This window comes from Miniopterus schreibersii (genome assembly GCF_964146895.1).
Source record: "Miniopterus schreibersii genome assembly, chromosome: 11".
In the NCBI taxonomy this organism is placed as follows: domain Eukaryota; kingdom Metazoa; phylum Chordata; class Mammalia; order Chiroptera; family Miniopteridae; genus Miniopterus; species Miniopterus schreibersii.
Genome location: NC_138111.1, coordinates 7,258,014 through 7,284,041, shown reverse-complemented (window position 1 = coordinate 7,284,041; position 26,028 = coordinate 7,258,014). Strand labels below are relative to the sequence as shown.

Below are 26,028 nucleotides of genomic sequence, written 5' to 3'. Positions count from 1 at the left end.
ACTTGAAGTCTAGCTGTTACTTAGAGTTTAGAACTATTAGCTACATATCATTAACTTGGGATGCCTTTAATTAGAAGTTTTCAGCAGTGAAAACATGAAACATGATTCTCATTCCATAAAACATTTGAAATAATTTTGTCCTACTTTAGAGTCCTCTTGAGTCACAGGAGTTTGTTCAGGCCTAGTTGCTAGCAATTGGAATATGTGCGTACTCTGTTTTTCTCTTCCCCCACCCCCCTTCCCTCCGTCTCCCTTCCTCTTTCTCTCAAAAAAAATAAAAAATAAAAACTTTTTTTTTTAACGTATTGTTTTGGAGGGTAAGCTACTACTTGTGATTTGACAACATTCTGACCAGCTTATTATAGAAAGGAAAGTACTAAAGTTTATAACTCTTGGACTTGATTAAAGAAAAAGTTCTTAGTGAGTTTGCCTAGTGTTCCAGGTTTATTTAAAATGTGTCTATAAAAATGTCTTTGAAGACATTTGGGACTATTGAAGGGTTTGGAAGGTGAGTTCTTGTTTAGATTAGGTGGAGCTTTCAAGTGTTATTTTTTTAACTGAAGCTACATTTGAAGATTTTTAATTTCTAAATTGCATAAATTGGTTCATATTTTGCTGTGACATTGGAAACAATGTGTCTTCTCTTCTTGAACAGTATTTTGGTTGTAGTTAGACAGTGAGCTTCTTGAGATTAGGGGACCTGGCTAGGCATCAGCAACACTCAGTAATGTTTTTGTTGAATTAAATTGTATTAAAGCAGCAAGGGCACAGTTTGAGAATTTCTAAAATACTTTTTTCTATCTTCTCATTATGAAAAATTTCTAATACACAGAAACTGTTGAAAGATAGTACAGTGATCACCATATACCCACCACACAGATTCAACAGTTGTTTACATTTTGCTGCATCTTTAAATTACTTTTGATTTTTTTTCTGAACCATGTACAAGTTGTAGAAATTATAATACTTTACTTCTACATGTGCATTCACCTGTTAAAAATAGGATATTTTCCTGTTTAACCACAGGATTTCTGGGTCATTCTTGTAAAGATCAGGGTAATAATAGTGTAGTGGCTCTATCACCTCTCATTTGTGTGGCCTTGTGCAAGTTATTTGATATCCCTGAACTCAGTTTCCTTAGCTGCAAGTACCTATCTCAGAGGGATATTATGAAGATAAAGTGGGTGGATTTCTTAGAACCATAGCAGTCACAGTTTTTAGTTTATAAAGCGTTTTCTCATATGATAGTTGTGATGAAGAACACCACACCCATCATCGTCCCCTGTGCTAGAAACTTTTGCCTCACCTTCTGCATTATGTAGGTGTCAACAAATCTCTTAATTTCTACCTGCTAATATCTCCCAAGTGTGTCCGAATGTTTGTTCTATTGCTACCACAACACTTCTTGCCTATCAACAGTTTCTTAATCTCTCTTCATCTAGTTCTGTCTCCATAGTCCCACCCAGCTCCTCATCCTTTCCCCCCATTTTTGTGTGTATGTGTAAGAGAGAGAGATTTGTTGTTCCCCTTCTGTATGCATCATTGATTGATTCTCATATGTGCCCTGACTGGGCATTGAACCCACAACCTTGGCGCATCGGAACAGTGCCCTGATCAGCTGAGCTCCGCGGCCAACGCTCCTCATCCTTTCCCTTAGCGCCAGAGTTTATGTTCTCAAATACAAATTCAATCATGGTAATCCCCGTTAAGACTCTTTTCCCATCACCTGCAGTGCAAAGTCCAAATTTCTTAACTCCGGCTTCTGTGAACCTTCTGTCTCTGTAGCCTTATCTCTCATTATACACGTCCTCCCCTACCCTCACCTCACTCTTAACACACACAAACACATGTGCCCCCAAAACAGTGTGCCTCACGTAGTTCTCTAAATGTAATCTATGTCACACACCTCTGTGCCTCTGCTGGTTGCCTTCCTCTATCTGGAATTCCACCCCCACCTACCATCCTCTTTATGTCTGGCAGAAAGTTATCTTTTAAGACTAGGTTCTGGTATCTAACTCCTCAGTTCCTTCTGTTGTTCCTTCTCTTGTTCCTATTTTGCATTGCAGTCTCTAAGTAGTAGCGTAATACTCATAACATTTTCGGCCAGCCATTTGCTTGTATGCCTGTCTCATTCGACTACATTAAAAAGCCCTGTGGCCATGCACTAGCTTTTATCCTTTCTTGTATTTCTATATCTAGTATGTCGCTTGTACCAGGCACAGAATAAGTGCAGATATCGTGGGCACGTTTGGTAGATGAAAAAAAATTGAAGTTCAGAGAATATGCACTCATATGTACTCAAGGTAGAAGAACTAATTAATGAAGCTTACAGATCTTTAAGGGCCCATTTCAGTACTATTTTCATTAACTATAATACTTTTAATAATAATTACAACCATTTGTTCAGTGATTCTGTTCTTAGTCTATGGATTTAGAGCCCCCTAGAGGAACTTAGAGTTCCCACGTGGAAGTCTACAAAGTCATGCATTTTCTGTAAACAGAATTAGTAAGATTATGTATGTATATATGTATGCATGTCACCAGTTTTTTGAATGTACACAGATGTCCTTGTGACTAATAGTGGATTGTCTTGGTGAAGTAGACATACTTCTGTCTTTTGAGAGGAAAGCAATAGAGGGCTTTAAACCATAGGAGAGTTGGAATAACATTGGAATAAAGTTAGTTTATTGGGGAATTGATAAGGTGCAAGGAAGTATTTTTTTAAAGCAATTAAATTCAGATTAGATGGTAATATCTGAAAATTTCCTAGTCATCAGTAGTTTGTTAAAATAAAAGAAAGTTTACAAATTTCTGAAACCAAACTTAATTAAAAGTTGTTAAATCTATTTCTTTAAGGTGGCTTTAAATATATTTTCATCTGGTGCCATAATGTTTAAATTTTTTGTCTTAGCACCAAAATATTTATTTTATATGTATGAACATGTTTTCATTGGATCTCTAAACACATTGAGAGTTCTATGGTCTAGGTTTTTTCTTTTGGATCTAAATTCACTATGATTTGTATTTTATCAGTTCCAAATAGACCCATTAAGAGCATTTATGAACCTGATTGGCTGGGACCACTCTCCCCTCCCCCAGGTTTATTGAGATGTAATTGAAATATAACACATATTTGAAGCATATAATGTGATGATTTGATACATGTATATATTGCAAAATGTTTACCACAGTAAGGTTTAGTCAGCACGTCGTTCACCTCACATAATTATCATTTTCTTGTTGTGTTGTTATGGTGAGAACATTAAAGCTCTATTCTCATAGCAACTTTCGAGTATACAATCATAGTGTTTAATTCTTTTTTTTTTTTTTTTAATATATCTTTATTGATTTCAGAGAAAGGAAAGGAGAGGGAGAGAGAGAGACAGAAACATCAATGATGAGAGAGTCATTGATCAAGCCCACAACTGGGCATGTGCCCTGACCGGGAATCGAACCCTGATCGCCTGGATCCCAGGTGGAGGCTCAACCGCTGAGCCATGCCCAGCCGGGCCATAGTGTTTAATTTTTAATGAGAAATATTTTTCTAACTTAATGACTGCCTGCTGTCTGGACACAGCGTTGTATTCTGCTCTCTGGGCCACAGGCACTTCTATTGTTGATATAAAACATTTGTGGTCTGGCAGGCATTCTAGGTTTAAGGGCATAGCTTAAATAATGCTTTAAAATATGTGTGCTATTTTAATCAGTTTATGTAGCTACTAGAGAAACAAGAAGTGTGTGATATCATTCATTCCTTTGGCAAGTGTTTATTCAACTCCTGCTGTGAACCAGGCCCTCCTCAGCCCTGAAATTACTACTGTGAGTGAACAAAATGGACAAGCCTTGGCCCTGGTGGCCCTTACCTTTTAGTGGGGGGGGGAGCCATACTCTAAGCATGATGAACATACAAGTAGGTATCTGTGATATAATTCTAGATAGGGGCAAATGCTTTAAAAAAAAGCCAGAAGAAGGAATAGGAAATGATATTTTCATTTTAGGAAGAGTTATAGAGTTATCTGAGAAGCCCTTCTTAAAGAGACATTTGAGCAGAGAGGCCTGCATGAAGTAAAGACTGATGAAGTAACCTTGCAAAGCTATCTGGAGGAATGAGCCTTTCAGACAGAGGGATCAGCAAATGCTGAGGCTTTGGAGGATTTCTAGTCAGGGAACAGTGATCTGACTGAAGGTTAACGGACACGCCATGCTGTGGAGAGAACAGACTAGTAAGAAAGGAAGGAGGGAGATCAGTTAGGAAGTGGTGGTTATAGAACTTAAGGTGAGAGATGGTGGTGGAGGTGGTGAGAAGTAGTCATGTTTGAGATGTATTTTGAAAACAGAGCCAACAGAATATGGTGATTGATTGCAGTGTGAAAGAGCAGTCACGAAAACTCCAGTGTTAGTAATAGACACTGCACTTGAAGGAATACACAAGATTTTTGCAGTGGTTATCTCTGAGCATTGGCCTGTTAGGAGCTTTTCTTTTTTCTTATATGTATTTACCAATTTTTCTATACTGAACCCATAATGCTTCTGTAATAAAAGTGTATAGAGATTATTTTAAAATTAGAGTTAACCGTGCTGCTAAATGTAGCTTAATTCTTTTTTTCTTTTTTAAGATTTTTTAAATTGATTTTTAGAGAGAGAGGAAGGGAGAGGGAGAGAGGAAGAGAGAAACATTGATCACCTGCCTCCTGCACTCCCCCTGCTGGGGATCCAGCCCACAACCTGGGCATGTGCCCTGACTTGGAATCAACTGGCAATTCTGGAGGATTCCCAACCTACTGAACCACACTGGCCAGGGCATGTAGCTTCATTCTTAATGTATTCTATCCCATTTGATTTGGAAAACAATTTCAGTAACATAACATTTTAAAATCTGTGTTCTTACTCTTAGTGATCAGCCTTTGTACCTTTCCACATTTGAAGATGGTGAAGTTAGATATTCATACTCTGGCCCATCACCTCAAGCAGGAACGCTTATATGTAAACTCTGAGAAACAGCTCATTCAGAGGCTCAATGCAGATGTACTTAAGACAGCTGAAAAGTTATATCGTACAGCATGGATTGCTAAGCAACAGAGAATTAATTTGGATCGGCTTATCATAACCAGGTAAAGAAAAAATTTTGAGGTCTTAAATTTTATAAACCACTATGGTTCTATGCTCACTGTAAATAAATGAATCTATTTCCAACAAAGTGCTTGGTTTAAGATAGTTTACATCGACATTAAGGTGAGTCTTTGCTTATTTTGTTTATTAAATCACTTAACACTGTTACAGAGTGTTATAACCTAAGCATTAATATTTTATACATACCAATTTAATTTATATCTTTGTACATATACACCATTTTATTGTTGTAGAGAGTTCTACTTTTCCCCTAACATAATTTAATATGTATATTTCCATGTTTTGCTATTGTGTATCTACCAGTTTTAAAAACCTGGTTTTTCACTGTTTTAATATCTCATGTTCTGTTCCAAGAAGTTTTTAACTCTAAGAATAGTAGTACTGAGGTATAATGTTGAGAAAAGAAGCCAGACACAGAAGAGTACATACTCTGTATGATTCCATTTATGTGAAATTTAAAATGAGGCAGGACTAATCTTTGATGAAAGAAATCAGAATAATGGTTACTTCTTGGTACTTTTCATTGAACCTGATTTAATATGAGGAATTTGTTTTTGTTTTTACTTTTCTTCTTTCTTTTCTTCTTTCCACATTCAGGTGCTGATGGTGTGAAAGTTTTTAGCAATTTAGAGTGATCTCATTGCTGGGACTGGAATCAACTCACATTCCATGTTTCATACAGTATATGTGTTATATTATTATTGTTGTTAATTTTATTATTTTGCTTGTTCGCTCATTTTTTAGTGCTGAAGCTTCCCCTGCTGAATGTTGCCAACATGCCAAGATTTTGGAAGATACACAGTTTGTTGATGGATATAAGCAATTGGGATTTCAGGAGACTGCTTATGGAGAATTCTTGAGTCGATTAAGGGAAAATCCTCGTCTTATTGCCTCCTCTCTGGTTGCTGGAGAGAAACTTAATCAGGAGAACACACAAAGTGTTATTTACACAGTTTTTACCTCCCTCTATGGCAACTGCATTATGCAAGAAGATGAAAGCTACCTCCTTCAGGTTTTGAGATACTTGATTGAATTTGAACTTAAAGAAAGTGACAACCCCAGGCGACTTTTGAGGAGAGGAACTTGTGCCTTTAGCATCTTATTTAAACTTTTTTCTGAAGGACTGTTTTCTGCCAAACTTTTCCTCACAGCTACTTTACACGAGCCAATCATGCAACTGCTTGTGGAAGATGAAGATCATCTGGAAACAGATCCAAATAAACTAATTGAGAGGTTCTCCCCATCTCAACAGGAAAAACTCTTTGGAGAGAAAGGCTCAGATAGATTCAAGCAAAAGGTTCAAGAGATGGTGGATTCCAATGAGGCCAAACTAGTGGCTTTGGTGAACAAATTCATTGGTTACCTCAAACAGAACACATACTGCTTTCCACATAGTCTGAGGTGGATCGTGTCACAGATGTACAAAACCCTCTCCTGTGTAGATAGACTGGAAGTCGGGGAGGTCAGGGCAATGTGTACTGATCTCCTGTTGGCCTGCTTCATTTGTCCTGCAGTTGTCAATCCAGAACAGTATGGAATAATTTCTGATGCTCCTATTAATGAGGTGGCAAGGTTCAATCTGATGCAGGTATGCTTTTGCTATTATTATTAATGTGGCATTCGGTTTAAAATCTTAGGCAGCGGGGGTGGGAACAGAAAATATGACAGTATTTATAGATTCTTACCATTCTTTTTCCTTAGACTGTCCTAATATTTGCTTCTTAAGACATAAAAGCAGTCATATTGGGACTTAAAAATATTCTTGCCATAAAACATTTTGTGTTAGTTCTTACACACATGAATGTATAGTTGATTAGATTTTCTAGAGCAAGCCCACCATCCTCTTCCCAGGATTTCAAAATCCAGAATGACTGAAAACTGAGTCTTATACTTCATTTGGTAGCGAAACCTAGCCCGAACTAACATGAGGCTGTTTCTAACTGTGGTTATTCCTTTTAGTGCTAATGAGTGCTCATGTTTTGCTGTAGAAATGTTAACGTGTTTGATTATAGGATGCCACCCTAAATACTGATCATGTTATATATATGTACTAACCAGCCTTTCCAAAAATCTCTAAATTTTGAAATATAAAACTAAGAAAGAGGACTTTTGAACCTGTATTAGCACTTTTTCCTGTAATTATCTGAAGTACTGAAGTCATATTATTATTTCTTAAGGGAATCTTTTAATCATATCTTATCACCCAGAAATACTATGGAGAAGAGAGACTGAGTTTATTTGGAATAGAATCTATTTTTGGATGAGTTTTTCAAAAAAATGGTAACTTTTTTTTCACGATCAGTTCTATCATATCAGGGTATTGAGCAATTAACTATATACAAATCCCTGAAATAAAATTAACATTTTTTTATCTGTGAAATACTAAATTTATTCTTATGATAATATAGTTGTAGTTTTTATTTTTGTCATTCTAACAGAGATGGAATCACGTATTTTCAAAATGAGTAATAGATGGGGGATTGTAAGATGATGATGCTATATGATGTTAACTTTTAGCAAAGTGTCTTTAAAGAGAGTGGATTTACAGTTCGCTTTTAGCAGTTAGGAACTTACTCTGTGAATTAGTGTTTATTTTCCAAACAGCATGTTTTGTAGAAATTGTTTGCTTTTAAATTTAGAGAGAAAAAAATCTACCTTGAGTACTTTGTGAACTATGTAGGGTAAAATACTTAACAGTAATTTGAAATAGTTTGAGTCAGCTTTAACAAATTAATTTTAAAATTTCTGAGCACATGAAAAGTACAATATCAGAAACAAAGGTGTTGTATTTTTATTTCCTAATGTCAATATAATATGTTAAAGAGAAATTAAAGCAAAGTTTTCTACTTATTCTGTAAACTTCTAAATGTAGTAAAACCTGATGTTGACAAGATACACATTGGGACCCTATTTTGTATGTCTGGTCAGGTGTTATGAATATTATTAAGAATCAGATTTTTAGAATAGAATGGAAGTGCTGTCAGAGAGAGAGGACTTTGTGTCTATAGCCTGTCTCTCCCTATCACTGCTTTCGGTTGCAGGTTGGCCGCCTTTTGCAGCAGTTAGCAATGACTGGCTCTGAAGAGGGAGATCCCCGGACAAAGGGCAGCCTTGGAAAATTTGACAAAGTAAGAGTGAATACTATGCCCTGTGAAATACTGTTTATAGAAAAATTTTCCAAAGTATTATCGAACCTAACTTTTCCCTTACTTAACTCTTGTCCTTAGGTAGATGTATAAATTAAATATTCTTTCAGTGACTCTTGGTTTAGCTACAGTGCATAATGCTGGATCAGCAGCATTTAAAGGAAAATGTCACTAAAGATGACTAATTCTCACGTATAGAAGTGTTGAGGAGCTGCCATTGTAATGAGAACCAAGGAGCTATTAAGTGTATTTCATAAGTTAGTGCTTACGCCATTGTTCAGTTAGTTTAATTAAATAAAATTTTAATTAGTCATATTTACATTAATCATATATACATTCAACCTATTTTAAAATTCAAAGTTATACAGTGAAATTTCCCTTCCAGCTCTGATCTCTAGCCTTTATTTCCTTCCCAAAAGGTTCTTGATATTATGTCTCTTATGTACACTTCAAGAGGTCTATATGTATACTAGCAAATTCCTACATATATTTTCCCAATCACTCATCCCTCCCTTTTCACAAATGGTAGGATAGTGTGCACTGTTCTGTATCATGTTTGCTTCATGTACCAGAGTATCTTTGAGATCATTCTGTATCAATTATAGAGAATTTAATTTTTTTAAATGTTAAGTTTAATATAATTTTTCAGAAGAAAAACTTTTTGTATGCTTGTCTGCCTTAATCAGAAATTTTGTTCCTTTATTTTAAAGGGGAGATATTTCACTGTGATCTTTTCCTATTTTCACAGAGCTGTGTTGCTGCTTTCCTTGATGTTGTGATTGGGGGCCGTGCAGTGGAGACCCCTCCAATGTCCTCTGTTAATCTTCTGGAAGGATTGAGCAGAACTGTGGTTTATATAACCTACAGTCAGCTTATTACTCTGGTAATGGCTTTATTCTTTAATAGGATTTTCTCAGAAGTCATTTATCTGAGCATGGGCAGAATCATAGATGAGTACATTGTGTGAGAAATATAGATTGTGTTTGAAAAATTGATTTCACTAGCTAATGTCCTTTTATTTTTGCCAGGTGAATTTTATGAAGAGTGTGATGTCTGGAGACCAACTGAGAGAAGACAGAATGGCTCTTGACAATTTATTGGCAAATTTACCCCAGGCAAAGCAAGGGAAAAGCAGCAGTTTGGAAATGACTCCCTACAATACTCCTCAGCTGTCTCCAGCAACCACTCCAGCAAATAAAAAAAATCGATTGCCTATAGGTAAAGAGACTTTCTCATATTGGGGCTTTGCCTTAAATTTAATATTTCTTTGTTAGCCTTTGTTCTTGTTCAGTGTTTTGAAATACAGTGTTAAATAATTTGGCAACATCTTTCTCCATGTTTACTGATAGTAATTCAGTTTTTTACAATTGCACTAGATTAATTAAGGTTTAGCAGTAGGCTTTCGCTTTGTCTAGACATACTTTTCATAATTAATTGAAATCATGTCACCTATGGTATACTTTGTATTTTAGTGTCCTTTCTTGGAAAATTTTGAAAGTGTCAGTTGTTACAAGTAGTCATTATTTGAATTACATAGCTCTGTCCTTTCTACAAAGTTCTGAATAATAAAATAGTATTAGAAGTTTCTATCAATAAAGTTGAAACTTCATAGGTACTATTTTTCCATTGTTATTAATAATCAGTCTTCTATCAGCTGAGCTAAGATATCTTTGCTTTTGTTTTTTAATAAAATAAAACAAAGTTCCATTTTATTTGGTCATTTATTCATTTATTTAGGAATTAGGCTTAAGTTTTATTCACTTAGTAAACATCTATTATCTATAGTTATGCACCAAAGAATTAATTGAGCATATACTGTGTACCAGACACTGGGTAAGCACTTTATAAATGTTGTTTTATTTAATCTATGCAAAAAATCCACACTAAAAGAGTAGGTATTATAATCAGTGTCCTGCAGGTAGGGCACTGTGTTAGACACTGGGGATATAAAGACCTAGGACATGTCCTGACTCTAAGTGAGCTGCCTGCAGAGTAGTTGGGGAAAAAAGGAAGAGACCAGTGCCCTTCAGGGTACTGTCTTTGATGGAGATAAGCATAGAGGATTACCGGGACACCTGAGGAAGGTGCCCTGGGAGAGGTGAAGCCTGCACTTCCTCCTGAAGGAGGAAGGGAGTTACCCAAGATAAATAAGACAGAGAAAGAGTGTTTAGGCTAAGTGAGCAGAGTAGTTTACTGCCAGTTTTTTAATGATAATGAGGAGCTCAGCGATAGTGAGCATGAATAGTTAATGTATTTTAGCTGATGGGGTAAGAACTATACATTTCTTAAAATAAATGTACCTTGCATTTAACATAATATGGAATAATGTCATCAACAGAGACATGGTGTCATGTTCTTCAAGTCTGGCTTTCATCATCCTAAAATGTCAATTTTCAGAATTAAAAATAGACAAAAAAATAAAGGTTGACACTCAGATGATTTTTTTAGGTACTGTTCCTTTTTGAAAAATTATTTTTCTTTATTTATTAGAGAGAGAGAAGCATTGATTCATTGTTCCACTTATTTATGCATCATTGGTTGCTTCCTGCATGTACCCTGATGGATCGAAGCCCCAAACTTGGTGCGTCAGGACGACGCTCTAGCCAACTGAGTTACCTGGCCAGGGCTCAGTGATATCTAATATTATAGGCTATTTGCACTTTTTTACCAGGAAGAAATAAATGATTTTTGGCAAATTAGGGACTTTTTCTCCATATTCACTGCTCTAGATTATTTCTTTCACTTCCTATCATCCAGAAGTACCATTACTATGGGTATGATGGAAAGTAAATTTCACATGTTTGCTCAGTAGTATTTTGTATAGTCATGTGACCTGGTCATTGAATTTATTTCATATTTTGAAAGAATGTGTCCATTATTCAGAGGGTTGATTTTCTTTCTGTTTAATGCTTTCGCAACCCAGGACAACAGTTAGCAGCCATCACTGCCTGGGATTCCTCAGCCACCAATCTCACTGCTCATATTACTCTAGTAACCCCATTTGGTGGGTAATAGGCTGTTCTTCCTCTTCTTGTGTAACTTTTATTTAAGAAATAGTTTATAAAAGTGTGCTCCATGTGCATGTTGCTTTTGCTTTATGTAAATTGTTACATGAATTTTGATTACTTGCATTTTTATAAATTATGAAGTTTGTTACTTAAGATTCATGTAGTTCATGAAGCTGAATTTAAGTTCACATTTCAGTAGAAGACAGTGAGTTGAACCTGACTTTTGAAAGTTGGTGTGTGCCCTGAACTTTGAAAGTAAGAGTGATTAATGAGCAGATCTACAGCATTGTGGAGAGAAGATGGTTTTTTATATTTCTGTCTTTAAGTAGGTCAGCTTTCACTCAAAGTGTTTTGCTTTATGTCTGTACTTTTTATTATTTTGCACCGAAATAGAATTTCTAGTTAGTATTATGGTTGTATTGAATTTTATTGACCTCTGAAAGAAAATGGAAACATCACAGAAGACTAAAACTCATAGAGAACTTATTACCAACTATCTAAATCTTTCAGAAGTTCTTGTAAAGTCTGTAGGATGGATTATTTTAGAAAAAAATATTAGGTAGGGAAAAACACCCCCAACTAATTAGATCCTGTATTAATTTAGGATGTTTCCAGTAAGCAGAAAGGAAACTTTATTCAAACATAGGGAAATCTCTCCTGTTTTTGGAAAGAGGTTAATACATTTTAGGAAAAGCAATGTTTTTTCAAAAACTGATTCTGGTTTTGTCAATAGTTGCCTGATTAATAATTAATGTATATTACTTTATATGGCTATCAGATGCCTATATGAAATTTTTTAATGCTTTTGAGTTATGGGTATGGGAGACCTGTGGCAGTTAAATCCCTTTATAGTAGAAATAGTTAGGTGCCTTAAACAGATAAGAGGCAAGGTAATGCTTTTCTTGTCATCCCAAGTCTTAAACTGATGGGGACGTGTTTGCTGTTCTGCAAGTGTGGTCATCTGTGTGTCACTCCCTGTCAGGTGAACATGGATCGTTGTTTCTGATAATCAGTTTTGAAGGAGAATCTGTATTTTCATCATTAGAGCAACTGGGGAGATATTGTGTGTTTTTTCTTATTCATATTCTCACCACTTTTTTTTTTTACGCATGCGCAAATGTTCTACATTAATTGAAAATACATTTTTGTATTTAGTGTGCCACTTTCTTCATTTTATCTTTTTTTCTAAATTGTCCTATTTAAATTTTTTTATTAGCAACTCGAAGCAGAAGCCGCACCAATGTGCTAATGGACTTACACATGGACCATGAAGGATCATCTCAAGAAACCATCCAGGAGGTGCAGCCAGAAGAAGTGTTGGTCATTTCCTTAGGGACAGGTCCTCAACTTACTCCAGGGATGATGTCAGAAAATGAGGTATGGATGTATTGTTACATTTAACTTATAGCCACCACTGTTTAGAAATTTAGATTCTGTTCTTCTAATTAATGGTCACTTGCTTCTATAAATCATTATGCATTAAGTGGATATTTTTCATTATTGTCAGTGGGCCTACCATTGGTGCACCATCAAATGCTAAACTTCTGTGCATGGTTCTGGAGGCCCTTCACATTACTACATCTATGGCACTGTAGTTGGTGACGAGGGCCACACCCAAAGGAATTCTCCTCATAGTAGAAGAGACAGGAATCCAGGAAATTGTGGCATGGAAATTGAAGAGACTTTTCCAGTGACTTGTAGGAAGTGTTTTATGTTTCCTTTCTAATGATATGCCAGTTGTATTCCTGCTTTAAAGAGCCAGACATTCTTTAGAAATACTTTCTTTACTTTGCCCAGTTAGAAAGCGGTAACTGTTAAAAGCAAACTGAAAATGTAAGTTATTTTGAAGAAATGGGATCGGGGGTATGGGAATCACTTTTAAGATGTTTGGAAACAAAAGCTTGGGATGGGGCAAAAGGAAAGAAGAAATCTTGGCTCTGTAAAGGTAGGAGCCCCTCTTTATACATTGTGACCTCCTGAAAAAGAAGCAGCATCTTACATTCAACAGAGACTGCTTAGTATTCAAGAAAACCTCATTCTGGCCTGGGAGTAAGGGACCAGATACAGGGTTGATAAAGGGATGATGGTTATTGGCTCTGTTTGGGACTGTGACATCACTTATAGGAAAGAGGACTGGCAAACTTCCAAACTCTGTCCCTCTACACGCACACACACACACAAAAATGAGCTGGCAAAAACTGTCAGAGTCAACTTTTTAGGAACTCCGGAATGTAATAAAACTTAAACTACCAGGGGAATGCTTAATGAGGGAAAAAACAGCTGAATGTCAGCAAGCTCTGGCATTTACTGTACCATATTTCCTGTCCCCAACCCCCAGCTCAGTGGCAGACTTGAAGACATCAGTCTGTATTCCTGTGCAGGGAAATGATCCCTTTGTTTTCATTAATTCATACCACTCTCTGCACCTTTAGATTTAGTGATCTGCACCTGAAGATTCATTGCACATCACTTACTATGTGTTTAAAGGTCTGAGTTGTCTTAAAAATTCAGAATGTGAAATTTTTATATCTTCATTTGGTTTCAAACAAATAGAAAAAAAAAAAATCTATTTTTAAATAACTTTTTAATACCATTACAGGAGTAAATATATGGAGCCATTAAAAACACCTTTAATTTACTCATTTAAGTGCAGGGCCAAAACAGCACCTAGAGGGGTTTTTTTTGTGTTTGATTTTGTTTTGTTTTTTTTCTTTTTAAGTGAGGATACTATTCTTTCATATCCCAGAATCAGCCCAGTAACCCAGTGGTTGTGAGTTCAAGTTTCAGGTGTGTTTAAAACATGCTGTTTAGGGAGAAACAAGCTGGCGGCATAGGTAACAGCTGTACCCGCCGCCTCCCACAACCACATCAGAATTACAACTAAAATACAGAACCACCATCACTCAGAGCCTCCTGAAATCTGGCTGAACAGAAGCCCCACAGCCAGGGAACTGAAGAAGCACCGAGACCAGGAGGAGGGGCGGAGACGCGGGTGGATCCGGGCTGAATCACGGAGACGAGGCCCCGGGCCCACACCTGGTGCCGAGGGTTAAATCCGGGAGGGACATCTCAGCGGTGGGGGTTTTTAGAGGAGCGAGGGGTCCCAGCCCCAAGCAGGCCCCCAGCCCAGGGCTCCAGGGCTGGGAAGAGACGTCCCCACAACTCCGGGCTGTGAAACCAGCGGGGACTGTGGCTGAGGGTCTCGGAGGCTGCGGGAACCCCAGCAGCTCCTCTTAAAGGGCCCACGCACGGACTCACTCGGACGCGCTCCCTCTGAGCCCAACGCTGGGCAGCAACCTGAAAGGACCCAGGACACTTGGGGAGGAACTAACCTGCCTGAAATCCGGGCGAGAGCTGGAGGGCGGCTTCCTCCCAGGCAGAAGGGCTGGTAGAGGCCACGGCTCCTTTGGCAAGTCCTCCCCGCACACAGCGGCAGGCAGGCGCCATATTTGAATCACCAGCACCTGACTCACACCTTTGGTCCTGCCCCGTGATTCCCGGAGGCCCCGCCCCTCCCCACCTGCAGCTCATCCAGGCCATTTCCAGTGGCTTTTTTTTTTTTAAATATATCTTTATTGATTTCAGAGAGAGGAAAGGAGAGGGAGAGAGAGAGAAACATCAATGATGAGAGAGTCATCGATCAAGCCCGCAACCGGGCATGTGCCCCGACCGGGAATCGAACCCTGATCGCCTGGATCCCAGGTCGACGCTCAACCGCTGAGCCACGCCCGGCTGGGCTCCAGTGGCTTTTCTATGCAAGTGGCCTCTCAAGCCTTATGCTTAGGACTTTCCTAAAATCTCTCAAACAGGCAGCAGTGGGCCCCATACAGCTTGATAAGCCGCCTCAGGCCTGACACTAGCGGCAGCTGCATTGACTCATAGCCTGGCTTCTCCTGGACAGCGCCAAGCCCAGCACAAGTAGCAGCCAACTACAGTTTGCTGTGTAGCTCATGCTGGGTGGCCCTGGGCAAGGCACTGGCAGAGGCTGACTTTGCACCTCCCGGGAGGCCCCAGAGACAGTGCACCTGGTGGTCAGACTCGATCACGCTGGATTACAACCCTACCACATCCACGAGTGACACACCCAAGGGGTACACTTGGTGAACACCAAAGCTCCACTGAAGTAAATCCTGATCCATAGGGGTGTCTCCAGCACAGCAGCCCTTTGGCTTTAGTTGCAGCCGGTCCTCACAGCTGATTGGCCTGGGGGTCAGTTCCTCCCAGTGACGCCAACAGCAACCAAGGCTCAACTACAACAGGACAGTGCACACAGCCCACACAGGAGAGCACCTAGAAGGCCCAGCTCAGGTGACTGGGGAGGCTGAGCCACTGGACCCTACAGGACACCTACTACACAAAGCCCCTCTCAAATTCCAGGAAACATAGCAGCTCTACCTAATACATAGTAACAAACACCTGAAAGCAGCCAAAATGTGGAGGCAAAGAAACATGTCACAAAGGAAAAAACAGAAGAAATCTCTAGAAGAGGAACTAAATGAAACAGATCCAAGCAAGCTAACAGATACAGAGTTCAGAATTTTGTTTATAAGGATGTTTAAGCAGACTATTAGGAAAATAACTGAGAAAATCAATAACATAGTAAAGTACCAATTTGAAATGAAGGCTACACGAACTGAAATGAATAATTTACAGGGAATCAACAGTAGAGTAGAGGACGCTGAGAATCAAATCAACAATTTGAAACATGAGGAAACAACACCCAACCAGAAGATCAGAAAGAAAAAAATCCAGAAATATGAAGATAATATAAGGAGCCTCTGGGACAACTTCAAGAGGCCCAACATTCATATTATTGGGCTGCCAGAAGGGGAAGAAAGAGACCAAGAAATTGAAAACCTATTTGAAAAAATAATTACAGAAAACTTCCCCTACCTGGGAAAGAAATCAACTTACAAGTCCAGGAAGCACAGAGGGTCCCAAACAAGAGGAATCCAAAGTGGCCCACAGCAAGACACATCATAATTAAAATGCGAAAGGTTAAAGACAGAGAATCTTAAAAGCAGCAAGAGAAAAGCAGTTAGTTACCTACAAGGGAGCACCCATACGACTGTCAGCTGATTTCTCAACAGAAACTTTGCAGGCCAAAAGGGAGTGGCAAGAAATATTCAGAGTGATGAAAAACATGGAACTACAACCAAGATTGCTCTACCCAGCAAAGCTATTTAGAATTGAATGTCAGATAAAGAGCTTCACAGATAAGAAAAAGCTAAAGGAGTTCATCACCACCACACCAGCACTGCAGGAAAAGTTGAAGGGTCTTCTTTAAGAAGAAGCTAATGAACAAAAGAATCTGACGAACTAAATAGATCCAGAGACATTGACTCATGCAACAGATGATCATTTTTCAGAGGAAAGAGGGAAAGGGGATGGAAGGTGGGAAGAGATTAACCAAAGAAGTTATATACATATATGCGTAACCCGTGGACACAGTTAATAACGGGGTGAAGGCCTGGAGAGGGGGTGGGAGCGAAGTGGAGGGGGTCAATTGGGGGGAAAAATGGGACACCTGTAATACTCTCAACAATAAAGATAAATTTAAAAATTTTTAAAAAGCATGCTGTTTTACTTCCAACAAGCATTCAATTCTTTATTAAGTTGGAGGTACATGTGCAAAGCTGAGTTATGAGGCTTATGGGGAGTGAGAAGTAATTATGTTATTTGGAAATCACCTAACAAATAGAAAACATTATAAAAAGGCCATCAGCTCTAAGCTAGAGGTAGCTATGAAGTCACACATCAGCTTCTGGTGTAGACTCTTGTGGCCGTCTATGTGGGGATTGAGTGGAGGCTGAAACTAGACTGATTAAATTCTCTGCCTACAAGATAATTTGTTTATATGTTTTTTCCATGTTAACTTAGTTTATTAACCTTTGAAAAAATGTAGTGCAAATTTAATGTCATTTAACTATGCCAAATGCCTTATGCACATCTTTTTATTTAATCCACCACAACTCCATGGCATACACACTGTTATCATCGTTTTATAGATGAAGAAACGGAGGTTTAAATAACTTATCCAAGATTACACAGTTGGCATATGGCAGAGCTAGAAGGACTGGCCTGCTGCTCTAAAGCCTTCTGATTCTTACAGTCCTGACCATTGCTCATTCAATGTCCGATTTCCTCTTCAAGCCCTGGCACTGGTGGGGTGATGGAAGGGCATTGGTTCAGTTATCACTGATACTTACTTTTCTTCTAGGGGTACTTAAAGCTTGATCAGAACCTTGTAGATTGGTTTTTAGTTAAAAATGATAATTTAAGGTGGAAAAGAACTTAAATATGTATTTGCTGTGGGTTTTTTTCAGTTGTGACAAACCAATGACATTTTATTTTGTAGGTCCTAAACATGCAACTTTCGGATGGAGGGCAAGGAGATGTCCCTGTCGATGAAAACAAACTCCACGGTAAACCTGATAAAACCTTGCGCTTTTCCCTCTGCAGTGATAATCTGGAAGGAATATCTGAAGGTGAAGGGTTACTTCATTCAAGGAGTTGTATGAGTCAAGTTATATTTTGTTTTATGTTCTTTAAAGGAGCCTTATAAATTATAATTATACCATCTGTGCCCCTGACTGAGGAGACTAATGAAGTTTTCCTCTAATGATCTTGAACAGTTGGCTGTAAGATTGTTTGTTGAATAAAATTAAGATTACAAGAAAAAAAAAATGTTAGAAAAAGATTTCAAGAGACCTTTGGTCATATATAATGGAGAAGATGGAGAAGATATGAGTCTTCACTGAGACTTGAATAATTCCAAGTTTTGTTTTTCTAACGTTGATATATACCAAAGCATATAGAGCTCCTTTAGAGGGATATGATGCATGTCTAAATGGAAAAAAATGAACTCACTAGTATTTCAGGATGTTGTGTGTACTTTTAATGCTCTGTATATTCACACACTCACACCTTTTATGAAGCAGAAAGATACAACGGAAATAGGGATAAAAAAGAAATTTAAAGGCAGGATTATGAAGTGAGATTGTCATTCCATATACTACGACCAACTTTTGTTGTTGTTGTTAATCCTCACCTAAGGATATTTTTTCCATTGCTTTTTTTTTTAAGAGAGAGAGTAGAAGGGAGGGATGTAGGGGGAGAGACCGGGAGAGATCACTGTGAGAGACACATCAACTGGTTGCCTCCCGCACGCTCCCCGACGGGGGCGAGGAGCAAACCTGCAACTGAGGTATGTGCCCTTGACCTGGGAAGCAAACCCACGACCCTTCAGTATGCAGGGTGATGCTCTAACCACTGCACAACATTGGCCAGGGCTAGGACCAACTTTTTTAATGAAAAGGTTCAAGTTTACTAACATTTTATTTAGTTTTTAAATCCTCACCTGAGGATATTTTTTCCATTGATTTTTAGAGAGAGTGGAAGGGAGGTAGGGAGGCAGAGAGAGACACATCGATTGGTTGCCTCCCACATGCACCGCTTCCGGGGCCAGGGATTGAACCTGTAACCCAGATACGTGCCTTTGACTGGAATCGAACCCATGACCCTTTGGTGTTTGAGCCAGCACTCTAACCACTTAGCCACACCAGTCAGGGCAAGATTACTATTTTAAAATAAACATTAAATGTTGTAACTTTTTCTTTCCTCTAATTTTTCAAAACATAAGTAACATATTCAGTCTAGAAAATGCTGAAAAGAAACTGAATCATCTATAATCTCACCATTCCATTAATAATAGTTAACATTTTGGTTTATTTGTAGCAAAATTAGGTTTATGCTGTTTTGTAACCTTTTTTTAACAACATAACAACATTTCCTTTGATAATTTAACATTCTTAGATAACATGGTGTTTCATGGCTGTTTTTTTTCCATAATTTATTTAAACATTATTCTGTGATTAAAAATGTAAATTGCTTCCGCTTTCTACTTGTAAGAACCCCTAAAACAAGCAACCTTAGATCCATTTTTAATTGTTCCGTAGGATAATTCTCTAGAAGCAGAATTGCTGGCCTAAAGGGCATATATATTTTTAAGGTATAAATGCAGTATTAAAAGCACTTTGATTAGTCTTTAGTCTCATATCAAGGCATGAAAAATGGCCTGATGAGTGTTTAAGGTCACTCACAGTAGAAATATTTCTCTAGGTCCTTCAAATCGCTCCAATTCAGTGTCCTCTCTAGACCTGGAAGGAGAGTCTGTATCAGAACTGGGAGCAGGACCTTCGGGCAATAATGGAGCTGATGCTCTACAGCTCCTGGAGCATGAGCAAGGTAAGGTGAAGTGGGACACAGTTGCTCGAGTGGCAAAGAACTTACCTGGTTGCAAGATAAACAGTGTGCGTCTGTGTAAGTTGGCCGAGTTCAGTAAGAATAAATTTAAGATGATTATATAATGACTATTAAACTTGCATTTATTCATAGTTCCTTCAGTTCTTAAAGATGTGTTTAGTTGGCAAGTGAATTGTTTAGACTTAAATTACATAGAATAATTAAAATGAATTGCTTGAAATCTGTACCATAAAAATTTAAGGCATACAAAGGTAAAATGTCAGGGCTCAAGGAACCTGGGATAGGGGGAGAATGGTACACAAGTGATTAGAAGTATCATAAGGGTGCTGTGGCAGTTCTGAGTGAGGAACACAGTGGCATCGATGGTCCCAGTTAATGTACCAGAAGTGGGAGTGCATATACTGAGCTCAGTTCAGAGAGAGAAATCTACATCCATGGGGGAATAATTCAGTGTTTTGGTACTGTGTGCCCAGTGTTAATGATAAAGTATGTTCTTCAAATTTGATTAAGAAATCATAGCTGTGCTACCATTTTTTAAGTGCTTAATTTTGTTTTTGATAGCCACAACACAAGATAATCTTGATGATAAGCTGAGGAAGTTTGAAATCCGTGACATGATGGGATTGACAGATGATAGGGATATATCAGAAACAGTGAGTGAGACCTGGAGTACAGATGTCTTGGGAAGTGATTTTGACCCTAACATTGATGAAGATCGTTTGCAAGAAATTGCAGGTAACTGCTATTTAATGTCTCTGGAAGATTGCTGTTTCGTTATTCACATCCGCCACCCGTCATGGGAGAGAACTTCAGTGCTCTGACAGACACGGTGTGGATGTTAGCACTAACTGGGAAACTGAGACAGCTGCACATAGCAAGGCATTCATGTATTTTTTCTTTATTTAAATATAGGTGTGTTTTTCCTGTCAACATTAACTCTACACCCAACCCCCCAAAAAGAAAAACTATAGTCTTTTGAATTAGCTTCTCATCCTGTCTTGTTCGTAGGCATGATATATGTTCTTAGTCTATGATTAGGACGTTCTTTAGAGACTAAACACCTTACCTTAAGATGGAAATTCTGACAGATTATAGCCATACCATCTTTTGGAATAATATGATACTGAGAGTCTCTAAAAATTGAATTTACTTCTGGAAGGATGAATTCAGTTCCAAAAAGTAACCAGTTTTTTCTTTTTCTTATATCAAGTTTCTTGATGTACAATTTATAAACATTAAAATTCACCCTTCTTAGGATACTGTTCTGGGAGTTCTGAAAGATTGATACAGTCTTATAACCACCGTCATCTTTTTCTTTCTTTTTTTAAAAAATAAATCTTTATTGACTTCAGAGAAAGGAAGGGAAAGGGAGAGAAACATCAGTGATGAGAGAGAGTCATTGATCGGCTGCCTCCTGCACGCCCCCCCACTGGGAATCAAGCCTGAAACCTGGGCATGTCCCCTGACTGGGAATCGAACCTCGATCTCCTGGATCATAGGTCGATGCTCAACGGCTGAGCCATGCTGGCCAGGCTTCATTTTCTTTTGAAATCATGGAACATTTCCAACAAATACAGGAGAGAGTATAATGAACTCTGTGTACTCATCACTCAGTTTCAACAGTTACATATACATGTATCCAGTTGTTTCATCTCTTTCTCCCACCCACTACCCTTTATCCCCTCCCCCCATTATGCTTAGGCAGGTTCCAGATGTTATATTTGTAATCATGTCATGACATATCTTTAAAAGGTAACTTTTACCAGTAACCTTTTTCCAAAAGTTTTTTCAGGCACTGGAATAGAATTGTTCTTATGTTAGGTTTAACCAAAGGTAGTGGGGGATTCTGAACTTAAGTATTTTTAATACAGGTGTACAGTAATGTTTAATCCTGTATGTATTTTTAAGTAGTGTAAATAGATTTCTTAATTGGTTTTTGCATTACTTTGTTCCAGATGCTAAAATATTTAGTATTTGTTCTGGCAGTAAGTTCCATTTGAGCAATAAGCTGTATTTGCAGTTAAACGAGTGCTACAGAGGCGATGTGTGTTTTTCTGCAAATATATTTTATTGCTTTCAATATGTGGCTAATGTGCCAGAAGAGAACAAATTTCGGCCAGTATAACTTTACGTGGTTAAATGTCTCTGTTTGAGTGTTTTTAATTCTTGTAGGACTATAAATTTGAGAGAGTTATTAAGAGTACACACATAAAATTTGCTGAAAAACCAAGGTGAAAGCTAGTTGAAATGACTTCACCTAACAACATGTTTTCTCTGCGGAGAGTCCAGGGTGAACAGGAGGCAATGGACGAAAAAGAGCTTGTGACGTGGTGACCACAGTGGGAAGTTTGGGTTTTTATTGGTGGTGTTAATTGAAATCACTCTTACGTTGGCTTCTTTCTTGTGGATAGAATAGAGAGGTTTTGTTAGGGTTGGTGTTGGGCTTTTCTCCATTATCACCGCTCTTTCCATCAGGATCTTTGTTAACCCTTTGCTCCCCACTGGTTATACAGGTGCAGCAGCAGAGAACATGTTAGGCAGTTTACTGTGCCTGCCAGGGTCAGGGTCAGTGCTTCTTGACCCCTGCACTGGTTCTACCATATCAGAGACAACAAGCGAAGCTTGGAGTGTAGAGGTTTTGCCAAGTGACTCAGGTTAGTATGCTGTCATTATTTGCATTTTGATTTGCACAGACATTTTAAATGTAAGGTATTCTAATTTTTGTATTATGGACATTTTGTCAGATACGCATTTGATATATACATTTGACAAGTGTGAGGCAATCATATTGCTAAGAATTTCAAATGGAAAATTCATGTAGGGCATTTTCTGTTCATCAAGAAAAAAATGCAGTGTTGGATGGCATAGGCTAAGATGGCAGGTGCTTTCTGACTCTGTGTTCAGTTCTTTTGGAAACAACTGTTAGTAACTCATCAGGGTTCTTTGTGGGACATTGAGTCCAGTGTCTCCGACTAACTCCTCACAAAATAGGAACCCTGAGTGGTTGGATGCCTTGTAAGCATGTTTAGATTTACATGGGGAGAACTTGACCCTTTAAAAGATATACAGTGTATTTTTGAAATGCAGCAAAATTGAGACTCTGGAGTACTGAGAATTATTTTGTTCAGGATTATTATAAATGTATGTAAAGTGTTTTGTACTTTGTTTTTTATGTATTACATTTCTACTTTTTTTTCTGATTATGAAGCTAAATATTTGCCTTCAACTAAATATCAGCTACCAGAATGCAAATAGAAATAACTATATCTGACTTACATTCTGCCTGATCTGCTTGGCTGAAGAATAATGAAGTGATCCTGATAAGTGTAATGTTAACACATTCAGACATGCTGACCTTTACATAAGACAGTAGGATTAGCTCACTATCTTTTGAGCATCCATAGGAGCTGTTTTTTAGAAAGTGGTTGACTTAATGCTAGGTTATTCCATATTCTCTTGTTGAGTTTACTTGCTAACCAAGAGCACATTCTCTGAGATTAGTGACCTGGAAGCAGTTTTTATCTTGCATAACTCACTGGCCTAGATTGGGGATGAAAATCACAACCTTGACTTTAACACTTGATCTAACTAACTTTGCTAACTGGCCCAGACTTAGAAATCTATTTACACTGATTTCATTCATGCCCTGGTAGCTTTTGTTGCCTGGGTCACAAGCTGAAACTGTGGCATGCTAACAGAATCACTAACGTGACACTTTACATCTTCTGTTTAGAGGCCCCAGATCTAAAGCAAGAGGAGCGTCTGCAGGAACTGGAGAGCTGTTCGGGACTGGGTAGCACATCTGATGATACGGATGTCAGGGAGGTCAGTTCCCGCCCCAGCACACCAGGCCTCAGTGTTGTGTCGGGTATGTCTGTCTTGTTTTAAGGAATAAGGATTTCAAGGTGTGTTTCCACCTCCTCATTTATAAAGTTGATAGCAAAGACATATGTTTTATTTAAGAGCTGAGTAATTTCCAGGAAATGAAACTATTTCTACGGGCCCTTAAATGTGTGAGAATTTAATGTGTGGCTTTTATAGAGCCTATTGAAGTAATTAGCAAACTGTATATGTTCCCTCTATAACTGTATCTGTTCTTGGTAGGTCTGCTACTGTATTTAGATATCACATGATAATTCTGGTTACATTGCACATATCCAGGCAGATGTATTTAAACAACTCACATGTATAGAACTGGTCCACAAAAATTTTGAGAATATTTACATTTCTCCAAATCTCCTATACTTTTTGTGTGGTTATTTTGTTCTTCTTGCTGTTTATTTTTTGCCTTCTTTTTTTAAGGCATAAGTGCAACCTCAGAGGATATTCCCAATAAGATTGAAGACCTGAGATCTGAGTGCAGCTCTGACTTTGGCGGTAAAGATTCTGTCACTAGTCCAGACATGGATGAAGTAACTCATGGTGAGAAGGAGAAATGAGACTGACTTTTTAAACCAGTCACATTCATGGTGAAACTGGCAGTCTTACACATTGCTGGTGATAATATCAATTGTTATAGCACTTTGGGGCATAATTTGGCAATATATTTTATATAAGGCATTAAAAGCTCACATACCAGATTTGGTCATTAGTCTACTTTAGGAATCAGTCATAAGAAAATAGTTCCATGTAAAGAGAAAGTCTTATGCACAAAGATATTCTTCATCAGAATGGCTCAATGAATTTTGATATAACCACTTATTAGAATTTATGCAGTTATTTTTAAATGCTTTAAAGAATGTGAAATAACTTGGGAGAAATACCTAGAACATCATATCGCTTGGAAGTTGTATTTTAAGCAATTTTATGTATAAAATAATAAAACGTTAAAAAACCTACCATCGCGAAAGCACTGAAAAGAAAGACCAAACTGCTAGCAGTGGTTTTATATATTGGGTACTGGGTTTTGAGGCAACTTTTTTTTTTTACATTTTTGTTCTAAACCAAGGTTTCTCAGCCTTAGTACTATTGACATTTGGGATCAGGTAATTCTTTGTTGTGGGGCTTGTCCTGTGCATTGTAGGATATTTAGCACCATCTCTGGCCTCTACCAAGAGTACACCACCTCCCTCCATCCCCTGCAGTTATGACAACCAAAAATGTCTCCAGACATTGCCAGATGATCCCTTGGGGGCCAGAATAGCCCAGTTGAGAACTGTCCTAAACTTGCAACTTTCAAACTGTAGTCTTCATGGACCACTGAGGTTCCTTCAGACCCTTTAGGGGGTGGGGAGTATGAGATCAACTATTTTCACAATAATAAAAGGTTATTGTCATTTTCACTGTGTTGACACTTGCACAAGCAAAGGTGGGTAAATTTGCTGAGGCCTTTAGCACAAAGCAGAGCAGTGGCACAGGCTGTGCTTGCAGTCATTGCGTTCTCTCTCAGTTAAAAAGAAAGAAAACATTTCGAGTGTCTGCGGTAAAACGTATTTAGTTACATCTCAGTCCTTGAGTTACACATCTTTTTAATATTCTGTGTGAAGAAATAGGAAGTACCCCTAATGCATATCTAGTGCATTCTGAGATACAAAATGTCTCAAGGAAAAGCACTTACATGATTGTTTGAGTTGTTTGCTCAACTACCTGTTTTCTTTCTTGTTTGTTTGTTTTTCATGAAACACTATTTTTACTTGAAAGAATGACTGACACACAAACTGTCATTCTTCATACTTGGGTATTTGGCAGACACTTCTTGAAAATTAACAGAATGAGCCTGTCACTTCCAGGAGAACTGACAGTGTAGATTGTTGCCAATGGTAACAGTCAAGTTTTCAGATAAAAACTATAACATTGGAAATTTGTATCCACCTTTATGAGCTTAACAGTTTCCCACTCTTCAAACACTTTTCTGGTGAGATTGGTGGTGATAATAAGAATCTAATTTTTCAATTTCATATGTTGAAATGTGTCAACATTTAGAAGATTTGCATATCCAATTGAGGTGATCAACGCATGATGTTACAAAATCATGCATGGGTAAAAGATCCACTTAAAGTGCAAGATAGACCAATTAATTTTAACTAACAGAGTACAGAAAGTTCATTGATTTGGTTTCAGATTCCACATTGTAGCTAACCTTTAAAAAACTGTGTGTCAGGATTTGGTATAGTATCAAAGGGGAATATCCACAATTGCTGAAAAGGCTATTAAAATAGCATCTGCTTTCCATCTACATATGTGAAGCCAGTTTTTCTTTATATTCTTTAACCAAAACAACATATTGCAACCGATTCATAACAGAAGCAGATACAAGAATCCAGCTGTGTTCTATTTAGCCATATAGTAAAGGAATTTGTAAAAACGTAAAACAGTGTCACTCTTCTTGTTATTTTTTATTTTGGAAAATATAGTTATTTTTCCTTATAAAGGGTTATTTGTATTACCATTTAATGGGTATATTTAAATGGATTAATATATAAATACGTATATATTTCTTTTCAGTTTTAATTTCTAATATGGTAAATATTAATAGATTT

General features: G+C 37.9%; 1 protein-coding gene across 5 annotated transcripts in view; it reads left to right on the top strand.

The window, feature by feature from the left end:
• The window catches only part of GAPVD1 (GTPase activating protein and VPS9 domains 1), a 56,666-nt gene that overhangs the window by 13,046 nt on the left and 17,592 nt on the right, over nucleotides 1-26,028 (top strand). For 2 of the 5 annotated variants that reach the window (XM_081150910.1, XM_081150912.1), the window contains exons 2-13: nucleotides 4,895-5,111; nucleotides 5,875-6,718; nucleotides 8,172-8,258; nucleotides 9,025-9,159; nucleotides 9,305-9,494; nucleotides 12,501-12,661; nucleotides 17,643-17,709; nucleotides 19,406-19,531; nucleotides 20,111-20,284; nucleotides 22,063-22,203; nucleotides 23,283-23,417; nucleotides 23,852-23,971. In XM_081150910.1, coding sequence (XP_081007036.1) covers nucleotides 4,927-5,111; nucleotides 5,875-6,718; nucleotides 8,172-8,258; nucleotides 9,025-9,159; nucleotides 9,305-9,494; nucleotides 12,501-12,661; nucleotides 17,643-17,709; nucleotides 19,406-19,531; nucleotides 20,111-20,284; nucleotides 22,063-22,203; nucleotides 23,283-23,417; nucleotides 23,852-23,971 — 2,365 coding nt within the window. In that variant the 5' untranslated portion in view covers nucleotides 4,895-4,926. Of the gene's footprint in view, nucleotides 1-4,894; nucleotides 5,112-5,874; nucleotides 6,719-8,171; nucleotides 8,259-9,024; nucleotides 9,160-9,304; nucleotides 9,495-11,199; nucleotides 11,281-12,500; nucleotides 12,662-17,642; nucleotides 17,773-19,405; nucleotides 19,532-20,110; nucleotides 20,285-22,062; nucleotides 22,204-23,282; nucleotides 23,418-23,851; nucleotides 23,972-26,028 lie in introns of all 5 variants that reach the window. The other 3 variants (XM_081150911.1, XM_081150909.1, XM_081150913.1) reach the window with 2 other exon arrangements.